This window comes from Nerophis ophidion, linkage group LG21 (genome assembly GCF_033978795.1).
Source record: "Nerophis ophidion isolate RoL-2023_Sa linkage group LG21, RoL_Noph_v1.0, whole genome shotgun sequence".
Classification (NCBI taxonomy): Eukaryota; Metazoa; Chordata; class Actinopteri; order Syngnathiformes; family Syngnathidae; genus Nerophis; species Nerophis ophidion.
In genome coordinates, this window is record NC_084631.1 from 29,139,956 (window position 1) to 29,157,874 (window position 17,919).

The window sequence follows — 17,919 nt, forward strand, 5'->3', positions numbered from 1 at the left end:
CACACTAGTAGTCATACTTCACATTTTCAGGATCGTTAAATGATTAATATTTGATCACGACTGTATTTAGACTAGCAATTAATATTACAATTATTTCCGTATCCCCTTTTATTACATCAATAAAATACAAAATGGGTAGAAAAAGTCAGTAGTGCAAAATTACTAAACTACTATTGGTTCTTATTTCCTGAGATTCTAAACAATAACTACTAAAAAATATTTTATGACAATAAAAAACCTTGATCTAATCGCTGTACTATACTGATACTCTATCTGGTATCATTACTGTCGATATTTGTATCAACCCGCCCACCCCTGTTTACATTCAAAAGGTTTAACTTAGAGCAGGGGTCTCAAACTCAATTTACCTTGGGGCCACTGGATGCAGAAACTGGGTAAGGCTGGGCCGCAAGAAAAGATTTCTTAAAAAAATCTAACATGCACTTTTTAATGAATTCACCTTTTTTGAATGGCTTTACCTCTATAGCAACATACTTGCCATCTCTCGGGTTCTTTCCGGGAAACACCCGAATATTAGTGCCCCTCCCAACAATCTCCCGGGGCAATCATACTCACAGTTTTCACCCAGACAATAATATTGAGGGCGTGCCGTGATGGCACTGTCTTTAGCATCCTCTACAACCTGCCGTCTTGTTCGTTTTTCCACCATACAAACAGTGTGCCCAGTCACAACTGTATGAGGCTTCTGCAGACCCACGGGAGTGACTGCAAGACATACTTGGTCAAAAGCCAACAGGTCACACTGAGGGTGGCCACAAACAACTGTAACACTGTTACAAATATGCGCCACACTGTGAACCCACACCAAACAAGATTGACAAACACATTTTGGGAGAACATCCGCACCATAACACATTATAAACACAACAGAACAAATACCCAGAATCCAATGCAGCCCTGACTATTCCGGGCTACAATAGGAGGCGGGTGTATAATGTAGCTCTTCTGGACGCGAAATAGCCTATCTGGGAGGCTGAAGGGGGCTGCGGTGGGCATCGTGGCGTACATAAATAAATGTCGCTCTTTGCAGGGAAGCAGGATTATGAGACGGCGTAAGGCCGTGTTGAGAAGTGGGGATGGGGGCAAACCCTTTGGTCACCAAGTCACTTGGCACTCGCAAAGGCTGGCCATACACCAACTCTGCATAGGAAGACCGCAATCCGAAGCCCCAGCTTCATCCAAGGGAGTTTTTCTACTCAAGTGCTGTCTTTTAGGCACGCCCTGAGCGCTGCCTTCATGGATCGGTGAAACCGCTCACACATACCATTGGCCTGTGGGTGACACATCGTCGTGTGGTGGAGTTTCATTCCCAAGCTCTCCACCACAGCAGCCCAGAGCTCAGAAGTGAACTGAGAACCCCGGTCGGATGATATGTCTGACGGGGTACCGAAGCGGGCAACACACGTACCAATGAACGCCCACGCCACCTCTGCCGAGGTGGCTGACGTTAAAGTGTGATCGGCCAGCGGATGATCCTGTCGACCATCGTAGGGAGGTATGTTCAGCTGCGTAAAGATGGGAGAGGCCCGACCAGGTCCACGTTGACATTGTGGACTTTATCATGCAACCCTAATGCTAATTGTTGCAGCGATTGATATGAGGTTGGGATCCACTCCTCTAGGTCATCCATCCATCCATCCATCTTCTTCCGCTTATCCGAGGTCGGGTCGCGGGAGCAACAGCCTAAGCAGGGAAACCCAGACTTCCCTCTCCCCAGCCACTTCGTCTAGCTCTTCCCGGGGGATCCCGAGGCGTTCCCAGGCCAGCCGGGAGACATAGTCTTCCCAACGTGTCCTGGGTCTTCCCCGTGGCCTCCTACAGGTTGGACGTGCCCTAAACACCTCCCGAGGGAGGCGTTCGGGTGGCATCCTGACCAGATGCCCGAACCACCTCATCTGGCTCCTCTCGATGTGAAGGAGCAGCGGCTTTACTTTGAGTTCCTCCCGGATGGCAGAGCTTCTCACCCTATCTCTAAGGGAGAGCCCCGCCACACGGCGGAGGAAACTCACTTTGGCCGCTTGTACCCGTGATCTTATCCTTTCGGTCATGACCCAAAGCTCATGACCATAGGTGAGGATGGGAACGTAGATCGACCGGTAAATTGAGAGCTTTGCCTTCCGGCTCAGCTCCTTCTTCACCACAACGGATCGGTACAACGTCCGCATTACTGAAGACGCCGCACCGATCCGCCTGTCGATCTCACGATCCACTCTACCCCCACTCGTGAACAAGACTCCTAAATACTTGAACTCCTCCACTTGGGGCAGGGTCTCCTCCCCAACCCGGAGATGGCATTCCACCCTTTACCGGGCGAGAACCATGGACTCGGACTTGGAGGTGCTGATTCTCATTCCGGTCGCTTCACACTCGGCTGCGAACCGATCCAGTGAGAGCTGAAGATCTCGGTCAGATGAAGCCATCAGGACCACATCATCTGCAAAAAACAGAGACCTAATCCTGCGGTCACCAAACCGGAACCCCTCAACGCCTTGACTGCGCCTAGAAATTCTGTCCATAAAAGTTATGAACAGAATCGGTGACAAAGGACAGCCTTGGCGGAGTCCAACCCTCACTGGAAATGTGTTCGACTTACTGCCGGCAATGCGGACCAAGCTCTGGCACTGATCTTAGCGGACCGCCACAATAAGACAGTCCGATACCCCATACTCTCTGAGCACTCCCCACAGGACTTCCCGAGGGACACGGTCGAATGTCTTCTCCAAGTCCACGAAGCACATGTAGACTGGTTGGGCAAACTCCCATGCACCCTCAAGAACCCTGCGGAGAGTATAGAGCTGGTCCACAGTTCCACGACCAGGACGAAAACCACACTGTTCCTCCTGGATCCGAGGTTCGACTATCCGGCGTAGCCTCCTCTCCAGTACACCTGAATAAACCTTACGAGGAAGGCTGAGGAGTGTGATCCCACGATAGTTGGAACACACCCTCCGGTCCCCCTTCTTAAAGAGAGGAACCACCACCCCGGTCTGCCAATCCAGAGGTACCGCCCCCGATGTCCACGCGATGCTGCAGAGTCTTGTCAACCAAGACAGCCCCACAGCATCCAGAGCCTTAAGGAACTCCGGGCGGACCTCATCTACCCCTGGGGCCTTGCCACCGAGGAGCTTTTTAACTACCTCAGCGACCTCAGCCCCAGAAATAGGAGAGTCCACCACAGATTCCCCAGGCACTGCTTCCTCATAGGAAGACGTGTTGGTGGGATTGAGGAGGTCTTCGAAGTACTCCTTCCACCTATCCACAACATCTGCAGTCGAGGTCAGCAGAACACCATCCGCACCATACACGGTGTTGATAGTGCACTGCTTCCCCTTCCTGAGGCGGCGGACGATGATCCAGAATCGCTTCGAAGCCGTCCGGAAGTTGTTTTCCATGGCTTCCCCGAACTCCTCCCATGTCCGAGTTTTTGCCTCAGCGACCCCTGAAGCTGCACACTCTAGGTCAGTATGTTTCCATGAAAAAAAACGACTTATTGCATGAACTGCCTCAAAATTCGCTTTTTACAACAAATGTAAACACCTTAATAGGGTCGTGTGTGGCTTTTTAAAAATACGATAATCACAGTTGGATCACCCGATTGAAAACCACTTTTCTCTAGCATGTAACAAGCTACTGTTTCCGCGCGGGACAAACTCTTTACCGTAATTCATGACAAAGAGGAGCAGCCAGAGCGGGTAGGCTGTTTACGCCAACAATCATACAAATTAGGAATATAGAAGCGTAAATTAGTCAATATTTTTCGAAGTATGCGATAAGATACAAACCTAGCCTGCAACTATATGCAATTGTTTAAATTCAAAGTATAACAAACACCTGTGTTTTGTTAATCAGGACACAATAATAAATAGCAGTAGATCACACAGAGTTTCTCTGCCTTCATTCACAACAAGCATTCGTTATTCATATTTTTTTGTGATTTAAGAATTGAACGTCCTTTGACAACAATCTAGACATTTTATTAGCATGTAGCATTCAAGCCTTAATGACCACAATCGCCCCCTAGTGTACAAGAAGCACACAGCGTACATTAGAGATGGAGCATGTTAACTGTGAATTCACATTTAGGAGTAAAAAATAGAAGAAACCAAATTATTTAAGAAATTAGACTAATATAGTGCATGGAAAATTGGTGAATGATAATCTTGTTCATTAGTTCTTTACCTGATGCCGAGGTTCATTGTCTCTGCGGTGCCAATCATCCCGATGGCAAGAAGCATGTTGTTGCAGATCTTTGCTGCCTTTAGGGGATAAACAGGGAATAAATGTTACATACAGTAAACATTAAACAATTATCTATATTCAAATAAGAACCAAGCATTATTATCTGTATTTGACTGTGTTCTTGGGATCTCCATTTACGAACCCCTCATTGTACAAACTTTTTGGTATACGAACCTCAAAAGGACTAAAAATATGATTTAGTGTGCAAACATTGTCTCCATGTACAAACGTTTCATTCACCCATTTTGTTTCTGCGGGGCAGTCATTTAGTGCCTGAGTGTAAATCCTTTGTGGGTGAGACCGATTAATTTGTGGGCTTTTTTTCCAGCCTTTTTACAACATTTTTCTAGTTTTGGTAGCTCCCCGCGACCCCGAAAGAGACAAGCGGTAGGAAATGGATGGATGGATGAATATACGTCCAAAGAAAACAATAGAAAAGTAATATGTGGTTTGAAACATTTAGTTAGTATTCCATCGTTGTCGACACTGGCTCACCCCCTTCACCATGCTGCAAGCAAAAAGGTTAACCAGCAAGCTAAAGGGGATTTTATTTTCTATTTTTAATCATAATAGCAACCTGGCTGTTTAAGATGAGGAGTTTTATGATTTCATATTATGAGCGCACAACAGGGCTAGCGACAGTGAGGCTGCGTAAGGAGGACAGTTCAGCTAGTTCTTGCGCTTTATATAGTGTCCAAAGTGTACAAACTTTTACTAAAATATGAACTTTTGTCAAGGCTGCAACTCATTATTAGTGTTGACCATACTTGCCAACCTTCCTGATTTTCCCGGGAGAGTCCCGAATTTCAGTGCCCCTCCCGAAAATCTCCCGGGGCCACCATTTTCACAAATTTCTCCCGATTTCCACCTGGACAACAATATTGCTACACCATCCTTCACTGGGTGCCGTTTCCGGCCGGACAATAATAACGGTTACACCTTGAAGTCAAGCCCGGCAATCAGAAAAGAAGAAGAAGAAGACACAGCAGAACAACAAAGCAGAACAAGCGACATGGTGACGACAAGTAAGAAGAAGAAGGAGAAGAAGAAGAAGAAGAAGAAGAAGAAGAAGAAGAAGAAGTACGCTTGCAAGTTCCAAAATGATAGTAAAAAATAATTTCAGTTCATCCAAGACAGCTTGAAGGGAAAGGGGCATGCTGCCTGCAAATTTTGTAGATCAGACTAGTAGATTCCTAAAGTAGCCTTAAGCTTGACGCTCCTCTACTATCACATTCACTCCGCTTGCTGCGGCAACAACAAAACAAAACTCCAGACGTTCTTCTTCGTTTGTATGGTTTACTTGTGATCTTAATAATTCAAAACATAAAACAGTCACGATGTGGGAACAAATGAATGACAAAATAAAGAGAATATGTTGCAGTACTAGTTAGAAAAAGTATGAATGAGAATAAGTATGAGTGAGGTCAAAAAACTGTGTGGCTCGATTCCACCGCACCTGACAGCAATTACCCATGACACCTTGCGTCCAAAAACCCCCTTACCACACAGATCCTTCTGCCATATATGCATTTAAAACAGTTACGTCATCAAATCATTTTGACAAATGTAATAATTACACCTAAAGTGAGATTTATATAATTACTCTAAGCATTCAATATATACATTTTCTTATCATGCAAATAAAGTAAATAGTCCCCTTTTGGCTGAATAAACATAAAGCACCTTCCATAAAATGTAAAATAACTTGAACAGTATTTAGGCTCCTACATTACCGGCCCCTAATTGTTATCAATGTCCTTGAAACAATTACTTAAACGTGTTAACTCAAAATTTAAGGTGCCTAAATAGCCTTAGTACTTCTCAAAAAGCTTGTAGTCCTTGCCCCATTCCACTCTGGGTCTTTGCTTCGTCGCCAAACTTTAATTATCTTCAGCTTCCTGAAGAAGACATAGCTTTGTAATAGGGCGATGAAGCTCGTTAGTCTTAGTCTTCACTTTAACCTGACGAACAAGTCCGTCTCCACCAGGAAAAGTCTCTAGAATTCTTCCAAATGGCCAGGAATTTCTGGGTGAGGTTTCGTCCACGATCAGCACCACGTCTCCAACACGAAAGTTTCTTTTAGGTGAAGACCATCGCTGACGTTCTTGAAGCTGCGCTAGGTATTCCTTACACCAGCGTTTCCAAAAGATATCCGCAAGGTATTGCACTTGTTTCCATCTGCGACTGGCGTATTGGTCGCACGGATGAAACACTCCTGGAGGTAGCTCAGGTTTGACCTTCAGCAATAACAGATGGTTGGGTGTGAGAGCCTCCAAGTCGTTGAGGTCTGAAGAAGTCTTTGTTATGGGTCTGCCGTTTATGACTGCTTCAGCTTCACAAAACAAGGTACAAAGACCCTCTTCATCCAAAACTTGTTCCTTTACGGTAACACTCAGTATTTTTCTCACTGAACGGATTAGCCGCTCCCAGCTTCCTCCATGGTGAGATCCTGATGGTGGATTGAAATGCCACTGGACACCTCGTTGTAGCAAATGTTCGTAAATCTTCTTGGTGTTCCATTCTTTGATTGATTTCCTCATTTCGTTGTCAGCTGACCGAAAGTTGGTTCCGTTATCGGAATACATCTCTTTGACTTGTCCTCTCCTGGCGAGAAATCTTCTGATTGGGTTAAGACAGGCATCGGTGTTGAGTGAGGATGCGACTTCCAGATGTACAGCTCTTAATGCAAGACACGTGAAGATGACGCCATACCTCATTACATGTCCTCTTCCCCTCCTCACTTGGAACGGACCAAAGTAGTCCACACCAACTCTTGTGAAAGGTGGATCGTCAGGTAGGACCCTGCATGTTGGTAGATCTGCCATGAGTTGCTTTCCAGCAGCTCCGTGGAGTTTTTACAGATGACACACCTGGACAGAAACCTTCTGATGGCTCCAATGACTCCAGGTATCCAAAATTTTTTACGTAGATTTGCCATCATGTGATTCCTTCCGGCGTGAGCTGTTAGCTCATGAATATGTCTCAACACAAGCCTTGTGATGTGTGAATCCTTAGGCAATATAGCTTGCTGCTTGGAGTTGTTAGGCATTGCTGCACGGCTCAACCTTCCGCCAACTCTCATAATTCCATCTTGAAAAATTGGATTTAACTTGAAAAGTGAACTACTTTTCTTTACTCTTTGATTTTTCTCCAGCATCGCCCAATCTTCCTTGAAACTTTGTCTTTGGCAGAATTTCACAATTTCTGTTTCTGCTCTAGTCATGTCATCACAAGTCAGACACTTTCCTTCAATATCTTTCTTGAATTCAAGCATCTTACTTTCTTCTCCTGATGTTCTTAGTTCTTTTCTCTTTTCCTTTAGCTCTTTCAGTAGATCTTTGAGTTTTAGAAACCAGGCTACAGCACGCTTCAATGCTGTCCAAGAAGAATAATGGTTTATCCACTGTTCCACAAAATCTTTGGCTTCTCCTGTTTGAATGGCATATGCATGAGTCACTTTTTTGACCTCTAGGTCGTCCATATCCAGCATTCCAGGATCTGGATTTTTAGGCCACTGGTCTTGTGAGCTGAGCAAGAAACTTGGTCCTGAGAACCAGCTCTCATTTTTCAAAAATGCTTCCACAGTCTGTCCTCTTGAAACGTGATCAGCGGGATTCAGAGTGGTGTTTAACATATCTCCACTGAGATGTTCTAGAGTGCTCCAGGATTGCTGCGACCCTGTTTGCAACAAACGTCTTGAATCGGGTACACTCACTGTTTAAGTACTTGAGCACGACCGTGCTATCTGTCCAAAAGATAGACTCCTGGATTTCCAGCTCAAGCTCTTTTCTCAGAAGCTTATCCATCTTTGTCGCAACTGTGGCTGCAGTCAATTCCATTCGAGGAATAGTCTGAGATTTTAGGGGCGCCACCCTTGTCTTTGCCATGATCAAGGTGGATTGAGCTTCACCTGTTGAAAAGTGTGTCAGCAAGTAGCTTGTGGTTCCGTAGGCGTCTTCACTTGCGTCAGCAAAATGATGAAGCTGCGCAAAGGCTGGCACACCAAACTTCTTCAACTTGACGTATCTGTCAACTCCAAAATTTTCAAGCTGTGCCAAACTTGAGATCCACTTTTTCCATCTTTCAATCACTGTGTCAGGCAGGTCTTGATCCCAATTATATCTTTGCCGACATAGATCTTGTAGAATTATTTTAGCAGGCAATATTACTGGAGACAGAAAGCCCAAAGGATCAAAAATTGAACTTACTATGGAAAGCAATCCTCTCCTTGTGTATGGTCTATCTTTGAGGTTGATCTTAAACTTGAATTGGTCTGATTCGGCACACCACTGGATGCCTAATGTTCTCTCCATTGGCAGGTAATCTTCGTCCAAGTCCAGATCTTGAAAGCCCTGTGCTTTTTCCTTTTCTGGGATCGAGTTAAGCAACTTCCTGCTCTTGCTTCACCATTTTGTCAGCCGAAATCCTCCTTTTGCCAACATTTTCCTCAACTCAGCACACAGGGTAATGACTCTATCTTCATCAGCAACTGACTTAAGACAGTCATCCACATAAAAATTATTGTTGACAGACCTTGCCGTATCCTGTCCAAACTCATCCACAAAGTCTGTTGCACATTTTTGAAGTGCAAAGGTTGCAACACTTGGTGATGATGTCGCGCCGAAAATGTGAACTAGCATCTTGCGTTCAACAAAATCCAGCTCGTAGTTTCCATCAGGCCACCAGAGAAACCTCAGGAGATCAGTGTCTTCATCGCTTACTCCAACCTGATGGAACATGGCTTCCACGTCCGCCATAACCGCCACAGACTCCTGGCAAAATCTTATAAGGACTCCTTATAGTGAGCTGGTGAGGTCAGGTCCCTGCAGAAGCTGTTGGTTTAATGAAGTACCTTGAAAGCTTGCGCCGTAGTCGAAGACAACACGCAACTTCTGTTTGGTTGGATGTCTTACTCCATGGTGAGGCAGATACCATGTTCGCCCCTCAGCAGATTTGCGCTCTTCACTTTCAAGCTTTACTGCGTAACCTTTTCTTAAAAGGTCATCCATGAACGCCACGTACTCTTGGTGAAACTTGACGTCTCTCGAAAATCTCTTCCGTAGGTTCAGTGCACGTTGCTCCGCAATTGCCCAGTTATTTGGCATAGACAAAGGCTTCTTCTTCACTGGAAGGCAAATATTGTAGTGGCCATCTTTAAGTACTGCAGTTTGAGACATCATACTGATAAACTGATGGTCGTCCCTGGACATCTCAATGTTTTCATTTTGTCCTGCATCAGGAAAGTCGTGCTTCAACTGCAGCTGCCAAAGCTCCTCAAGCTTCACCACTGAGATCCTGTTTGCAGTAATTCCTGTCCATTTGTCAATTGCAGTTCTGTCACTTCCACCTCCGAGTGGTCCATTTACTGTCCAGCCTAGCATCGTTCTCACAGCGTATGGTCCATTATCCACACTATTAACCACTTGCAGTGGCTCCATCGCTTTGGGAACGTTTACTCCGATGAGTAATCCAATCTTGGCTTGAATTTTAGGTATTCTCACCTCCTTTAGGTGTGGCCACCTATCAATATCCTTTTGTCGGGGAATATTGTCCTTAGAGACAGGAATGTCTTTCTGTGAATAAACTTCCTTTAGTTCCACAAACTCTTTTCCGTCCAAGCTGCTGATTTCCAAACCAGTCACGATGCTTGTGTTCACTACAGTGTCATTTCCCATTGTTCGCAATGAAATGTTTACATTGCGTCCACTCACATTCAGTTGGTTTATTAGTGACTCTGTGGCAAAAGTAGCTTAACTACCTGGGTCCAGAAAGGCATACGTGAGCACTGTCTTGGTTCCTTTCTGTGCCTTGATGTACACTGGAAGAATCGAAAGAACACAATCTTCTCTACCGGCCCCAGTGACACCACAGGTTTCAGTTGTTTGTACAATGACACTTGATATTGATTGCTGTTCACAATTGTCCTTTCCGGTTTCTTCTCTGGAGTCTTTATGACCAATGTGTAATAATGTGGGATGCAGTCTCGAGCATTCTTGACATTGAAGTTTTTGTTTGCAGCTACTACTCATATGTCCATGCTTTAAACATGCAAAACACACACCTTTGCTTCTCAAGAAGTCAGTCTTGTCTTTGTTGAGCTTGCTCTTGAATTTCTTGCAAACTGTGAGGCTGTGTTGCTCTTCATTACAATAAACACAAGGTTTTCTGTCCACCAACACTGTTCGTGTTTTTGTTATGATGTAGTTATCATTTTCTGTCTTGGGGGGCACAACGACTGTTGTAAACACCTTTTTTGGTTTGAGGGTTTCTACATATTGTGGTTTTATTTTTTGTCTCACAGAATCTTTCGTGTTAATGGTGCTTTCTTTTATGTTCCCATAAAGCGGGTTCAAAAGATACTTGACTTGCCGGTTTATAAAGTCCACAAAATCCTTAAACTAAACTCTTGTCTTTGTTCTTTCTTGTAAGTCGCATGCAAACTTCCTCCAAGGTTCTCTGAGTTCATATGGAAGTTTGTTTACCAGTGCCTTTATATTGGCTGTGTTGTCCAAGTCCTCCATGTAGGTAATGTCTGTCATTGTGTTAGAGCAGCCTGTGACAAATAATGCAAAGGACTGAAGGGCAACACCATCTTCTGGCTTGATTGTTGGCAACTCCATGGCTTCTGTTATGTAGGCTTCGGCTATCTTAAAGTCATCACCAAAAAATTCCTATAACATTTGTTTTGCTTTAGTGTATCCTGCTGAAGATTCCATATTGATGCAGCTCTTTACCAACTCATGTGGTTTTCCACTTGTATATTGTAGTAAAAATTGAAGACAATCCCGGTTGTCACTTGTGCGGCTTTCAATTCCATGTTCTATGGCCCCAATAAAATATTTGTATTCCAGGGGGTCACCCTTGAATGTTGGAATGGAAAGAGGTGGAAGTAGGGATGCCTTGTGACTCTTCACGAGATACTCTGACATTGGCTTGCTGAGATACTGCTTGGCAAAGCCCATCAAGTGTTAATGTCTGTTGTTCTATAATTTCAGTCCTTGGCGCAAATGTAGTCATTTGAATAGATGTGGGGGGAGCATTATGTTTAATGCTACGTGTTGGTAAAGTGGGTGGTGGTACTTGTGTGTTAGGACTAGCAGGTCTTCTAACATCCTTTTTATCAGCTGTATTGATACTGTCTGTTTCTTGTGTGTTTTCATAGTTTTGTAAAACTTCCATTTTAGCGTCACATTCAGCGAGTGCTGTTTGCATTGCATGCATTTCTTTTTGCGCTTTTATTGCAGCTTCTTCCTGTTCTATGGCCAACTTTTCTTGTAAAGCTGCCGCCTTTGCTCTCAATGATACACGCTCCATTTCTGCCTTTAATCTGACAGAAGATGAAGAACATGAACTTCTGCTTCGTGATCCAGCTTTACTTTGACTTCTAGCGGTCCTCTTTGTTGATGTAGACCGACTATCTGCAGGTGACACTTGTTTATTGCATTCTTCCGCTTGCTCAACACGCTTAAAAACATCTTTCATCCACTCCTCACATTTCCAGAAAAAGTCCTCCATCATTTTTTTTTGGGGATCAAACCAATTGTTTTGATCTTCCACAAAGTCCTCCTCAGACATGAATCTCTGAACATCAGCATTAAGATCCAAAAATTCTTGCTGCAAGCCACTAAAGTCCACACGAAGCTGATTTTTTACAGCGTCCACATTAACATCCTCCTCCATTAAGTGCTCAATCTGCGTCATCAAGCGAGTCAATTGAGCCAGTGAGCTCTTGCGTGCCTGCATCTTTCTCACCTTGTGCATTTCTACAGCTTTCTCGGTCATTTTTACTGTCCTTTTTCCACTGTCTTGTGCATCCATTACAAGCCAATATTTCCACAACGAGTCAATAAAAATGCCGGTGTGCCGCAGCGTCGCACCGGGACGAGCTCTCTCTCTCTCTCTCTCTCTCTCTTTCAAGCAGCGTGCACTCACGTACCTGTCGCCTCCTCTTGCAGGCTTGTTCCTCTTGATCCTTTACAGTCAGGCAGTTCTACGCTCCGTTTACTCCACAAAGAGCAAGTTTTTTGACTAAAATGTAGATTCCTAAAGTAGCCTTAAGCTTGACGCTCCTCTACTATCACATTCACTCCGCTTGCTGCGGCAACAACAAAACAAAACTCCAGACGTTCTTCTTCGTTTGTATGGTTTTACTTGTGATCTTAATAATTCAAAACATAAAACAGTCACGATGTGGGAACAAATGAATGACAAAATAAAGAGAATTTGTTGCAGTACTAGTTAGAAAAAGTATGAATGAGAATAAGTATGAGTGAGGTCAAAAAACTGTGTGGCTCGATTCCACCGCACCTGACAGCAATTACCCATGACACCTTGCGTCCAAAAACCCCCTTACCACAGATACTTCCGCCATATATGCACTTAAACAGTTACATCATCAAATCATTTTGACAAATGTAATAATTACACCTAAAGTGAGATTTATATAATTACTCTAAGCATTCAATATATACATTTTCTTATCATGCAAATAAAGTAAATAGTCCCCTTTTGGCTGAATAAACATAAAGCACCTTCCATAAAATGTAAAATAACTTAAACAGTATTTAGGCTCCTACAAGACTTCTCCATTGAACACAGTGGCCGAACGGATATAGTCACCCATGGTCAGAGAACCCCCAGCGGGCCTTTTGAATATCTCCCTAATTCTGAGGTCTCAAGGTTGGCCAGTATGGTGTTGACATTTTTTCTTGAGGAGAAATTTGCTTTTATATACAAACTTTTCTATTTACGAACCCGGTTCAGGAACCAATTGACTTTGTAAATCAAGGTGCCAGTGTAGTTACACGATGCAATAACATATTTGGCGCTGAGTTGCAATCAGGAACCAACAGAGAACACATTGGAAAAAATGCTTTCTTTTATGTAACGTATTGCAAATATTATGAATATGACTTACTTGTCCGGTGCCGACTTGTCCACAGTAAACAACATTGGCCCCCATGCAGGTGAGCAGCTCCTGTGCAGCGTTGTACTCCTCCTCCACTCCACCAACCATGAAGGTGAGATTGGCCATGCTGGCAGCGCCGACCCCTGCACCAGAACATATCTTTTACATATCATATCAGTGTTGGCGCTAGGAACTTTCAAACCATCAAGTCATAAAAATGGGGTCCCACAGTAAATTTTTGGGGTCCCACTTTATGTAACCTTTTTGAAAACAAAATGATAAATGTATGCATTATCCTGTTATAACTCACATTCTGTATTGTGTTTTGGAAAAAGGTTGTCATAAACATTAATTCATTAAAAAAAATAGTAAAAAAGAAAAACCTTTTTTATGCATTTGTAAATGTCTTCAGTTATAAACATTCATTCACATTCTTGTTTTCCTTCATGGATCTAAACTTTACTGCTGCCGGTAGGTTTTTCTATATTTTCATTTAATAAGCTGTAGGTGGGCAGCACAGAAGAGGAGGGGTTAGTGCGTCTGCCTCACAATACTAAGGTCCTGAGTTCAATCCCGGGCTCGGGATCTTTCTGTGTAGAGTTTGCATGTTCTCCCCGTTTCTGCGTGGGTTCCCCCCAGGTATTCCTCCCACCTCCAAAAACATGCAAATGGGGCCAGGTTGATTGGCAACACTAAATTCGCCCTAGTGTGTGAATGTGAGTGTGAGTATTGTCTGTCTATCTGTGTTAGTGACTTGTCCAGGGTGTAACCCGCCTTCCGCCCGAATGCAGCTGAGGTAGGCTCCAGCACCCAAGCGATAGAAAATGGATGGCCGGATGGAAGTTGTAGGTGTATTTATTTAAAAATAGAGATATTAATAAAACGCTATATCGCCCAGCCCTATGCCAGTATGACAATAAAGGTATTCATCCATCCATTTGAAAAACACAAGTTAATATCTAGTGCGGTAAACATGTGCTTGAAAAAAACCTAAATATATCAGCCATTTGACTGTGTCTCAAAAGGTCCGCTTTACACTTTGTGTAGGTGTGTGAGTGCGTGTAAGACTCATGGCTGGACAGGCGTGTTAAGTAGCGGCGCACCAGAGGGACAGACGCATCTTTAAAAGCCGATTGTTGCAATCATCCACTGCACAACCCTCACGGGAGCCCTTGCCTTTTGTCCTGTCACCCCTTCTTTCCCCGTCCCAAACACACACACACACGCACAGCTAACACACACACACACAAACAAACACACCAGCTGCGCCTGAGGCTGCCCCCTCCCTCCTCTCGGGGGTATCAGTGACATGCGTGAGGGGTAATTAACTTTACACTTTATCATGTTCAATTAGGCGTCCCTCCCCATGCCTGATGGCTTAAGGAGCGTGCCATGTTGTGGGAGGCAACGGCAGCAACCCTCTCCCCACCACTGGCCAGCCTCCTTAAATAAAAAAAACAACAACTCCTTTTCAGACCCCAACGAGACATGAACACAATGCATGGTTTAACACAAACAGAATCTGCTGCATGGTGCACATTTGAGCTTTCCAAAAAAGTGGACTGGAGAAACACGCAAACTCTCTTTAGGGTGTCGTCAAAGTGTAATGAAAGCCCTCTTAATACTGAACACCTAATAATGTTGGTGTTAATAATTAAACAGGAATTAGCATGGACAAAACAGCTGAAATCACATTATCAGTGCAATGGAGAGTCACAAAAGACGGATACCTTTTAGCCCCGTCCCTTAGTTAATTGGCACCGTTACTGTCGCTGTCAGTGATGAGCTGTCATTAGGCCATTAGGGCCACATAATGAAGGCCTGAGTCCACGCCGCGGCAGCTGCTTTCCAGAGAGCAGCAAACACAACGCAAGGCCGCCATGCAGGCAAATCATGCACACATATGGTCTGCAGATCTTGAGCGTGATGCCTTAGCTTCCTTCCACTCATGTGTTTATCCAATACCAGGGGAGTTCTGTGCCAAATAAATCAGAGAAGTTGCAAATATAGGTCATGGTGACGTGGACCCCAATGGCCTATGACTATCAATTGAACGACAAAGATAACTTAACTCTGCCGCCAAATAAAAATGGTCACCTCTGTGTGTTTGTCTTTCAAACAGGATGCAAGAGGGTTCACTCTGTGCATTGCACTCGGCACCTGAGCGTGTTTATTCTTTAGCAGAATAAAAGGGGACCAATGATTTGAATTTACATATAAAACACCTCCTTTTGGTCTAGATCATGGGTGTCAAACTCTGGCCCGCCGTGTAATTTAATTTGGCCCTTGAGGCAATATCAATTTAGCATTAGAGCTGGCCCGCCGGTGTTATACAGCGTCGGTGCCGCTATACACCGCATTCACCGCTAATACTTATACTTGCCAACCCTCGTAATTTTCCCGGTAGACTTCCGAAGTTCTGTGCTCCTCCTGAAAATCTCCGGGGGCAACCATTCTTCCGAATTTCTACCGATTTCCACCTGAACAAGTATATTGGGGTCGTGCATTTAAGGCACTGCCTTTAGCGTTCTCTACAACCTGTCGTCACGTCCGCTTTTCCTCCATACTAACAGCGTGTCACATAATATTTGTGGCTCTTACACACACACGCATAAGTGAATGCAAGGCATACTTGGTCAACAGCCATACAGGTCACACTGAGGGTGGCCGTATAAACAACTTTAGCACTGTTACAAATGTTACAATGTTACAATGCGCCACACTGTGAACCCACACCAAACAAGAATGACAAACACATTTCGAGTGAACATCTGCACCGTAACACAACAGAACAAATACCCAGAACCCTTTGCAGCACTAACTCTTCCGGGAAACTTCCAGCAAACTGACCAATAATTAACGTTATATTCATGCATTTTCTCTTGCTACTTCAAAGCTTGAATGTTTGGTTCATTCATTATTGTTGTTTTATTTTCAAATTTATTACTAGCCTGTAGAAAAAATGTGATATTTATCTCAGAAGATTGCAAATAGAAAAAAAGGCATAACATTTTTATTTAAATGATATTTGATATGCCATTGATATTTTTTTAATTATTATTATTATTGTTTGGAACTGGATTTTGCATGTCACTAAAGTTATATAAGCCTTGCTTGTTCAATATTCAATGCAAACTTGTTTGGGTCCAATTAAAAAGGTTAATTTGTTCAACCTTGGCCCGCGGCTTTGTTCCGTTTAAAATTTTTGCCCACTCTGTATTTGAGTTTGACACCCCTGGTCTAGATAATATTTATTGGACATGCTTTGGTGGAAATTTTTGCATAGACTTTTGCTGCCCGGTCATTTTTAAAAGCTGTTTATTGGAGTTTGTCATATCTGATTCAGGAGGCATTCCCAGATTGCAAGTGAAACCACGCCCCAAGCTCACTGGACGTATCATAATTTACTGTAGCTTTTGAAAATGTACACTGTTGAAATATTAGGGGTTTGCAGATTAATTGTGATTTTTACATGTAATGATTATTAATCACTTTAAAAAAATAAAAATAAATACATGTTTTAACTACTTTGTACTTAAAGGTATGCCAAGGGGTACGTGATAGTTTTAAAAAATATTCTAGAAATAGCTACATGTGTACATGTTCCATAAATATTGATGTTAAAGATTTATTTTTTTGTGAAGAAATGTTTCGAATGAAGTTGATGAATCGAGATGGATCTCTATTACAATCCCCAAAGAGGGCACTTTAAGTTGATGATTACTTCTATGTGTAGAAATCTTTATTTATATTACAATCACTTGTTTATTTTTAGTTTTTAGTTATTATTATATATTTTTTTCCAAGTAGTTCAAGAAAGACCACTACAAATGAGCAATATTTTGCACTGTTATACAATTTAATAAATCAGAAACTGATGACATAGTGCTGTATTTTACTTCTTTATCTCTTTTTTTCAACCAAAAATGCTATGCTCTGATTAGGGGGTACTTGAATTAAAAAAAATTTCACATCACTGAAAAAAGGTTGAGAACCACTGATGTAGATGATCTATATCTGCTGTACAGATTTACTTTAGAGATAAGCGTTGGATACTTAATTCTCTTGTTGCCTTATTTGGATTTGACTTTACTATATGTTTGGGAAGAATTTTATTAAAAAACACCCCAAAAAATAATTTTCTTTTAAGTGAAATAGAAATTGATCACAGCTGGTTATCTATTTTATGGAAGAATGCTGTTGGATCATTAAACTGGCATCAAATGTTATTTAAAAAGTATAGATTTGGAATCAAAAATGGATTTTGAATCAAATCGTTACCCCCAAAAATCGAATAATCAGATTCACATTCCTACTAAATACAAATTGTTAACTCATCACCACTACTGTTTGAACATGAACCGTATGACTTGATGCTTTGGCATCGTTTAACAAAGTGTACAACTTTGTAACATTTATAGGTCATAAAACACATTCATCATAGGTCTCCATTAAATGAACAGAGTGAAGTAAAGCACCAAGTAAAATTCCTAGTTTGTGAACCCGTTCTCAAACAATGGCAATAAAAACTATTTTGATCTATTCCGACTCTTGATATTCTGAACCCTCTTGTCGGCCTTCCACAATATTGGTGGCCTCTAGCTTACTCACATAAGATGCACGGACAGAGCCTTGCAAGTCACAAGTGAGAGGCAACAAAGTAACAAAAATGGAGAGGAAAAAATGATTGCAAAGCCAAAATGTCCTTTTGTGGGAATATTAACATGAGGCCATCAACATGGAAGAATGAG

The 17,919-nt window shown here is 42.9% G+C and overlaps 1 protein-coding gene across 2 annotated transcripts in view; it reads right to left on the bottom strand.

Annotated features, from left to right (window-relative positions):
• hibadha (3-hydroxyisobutyrate dehydrogenase a) overlaps positions 1–17,919 on the bottom strand; it is a 99,510-nt gene that overhangs the window by 51,850 nt on the left and 29,741 nt on the right. For both annotated transcript variants that reach the window (XM_061882453.1, XM_061882454.1), the window contains exons 5-6: positions 13,178–13,311; positions 4,201–4,277 (exon numbers count right to left, since the gene is read on the bottom strand). In XM_061882453.1, coding sequence (XP_061738437.1) covers positions 4,201–4,277; positions 13,178–13,311 — 211 coding nt within the window. The remainder of the gene's footprint in view (positions 1–4,200; positions 4,278–13,177; positions 13,312–17,919) is intronic.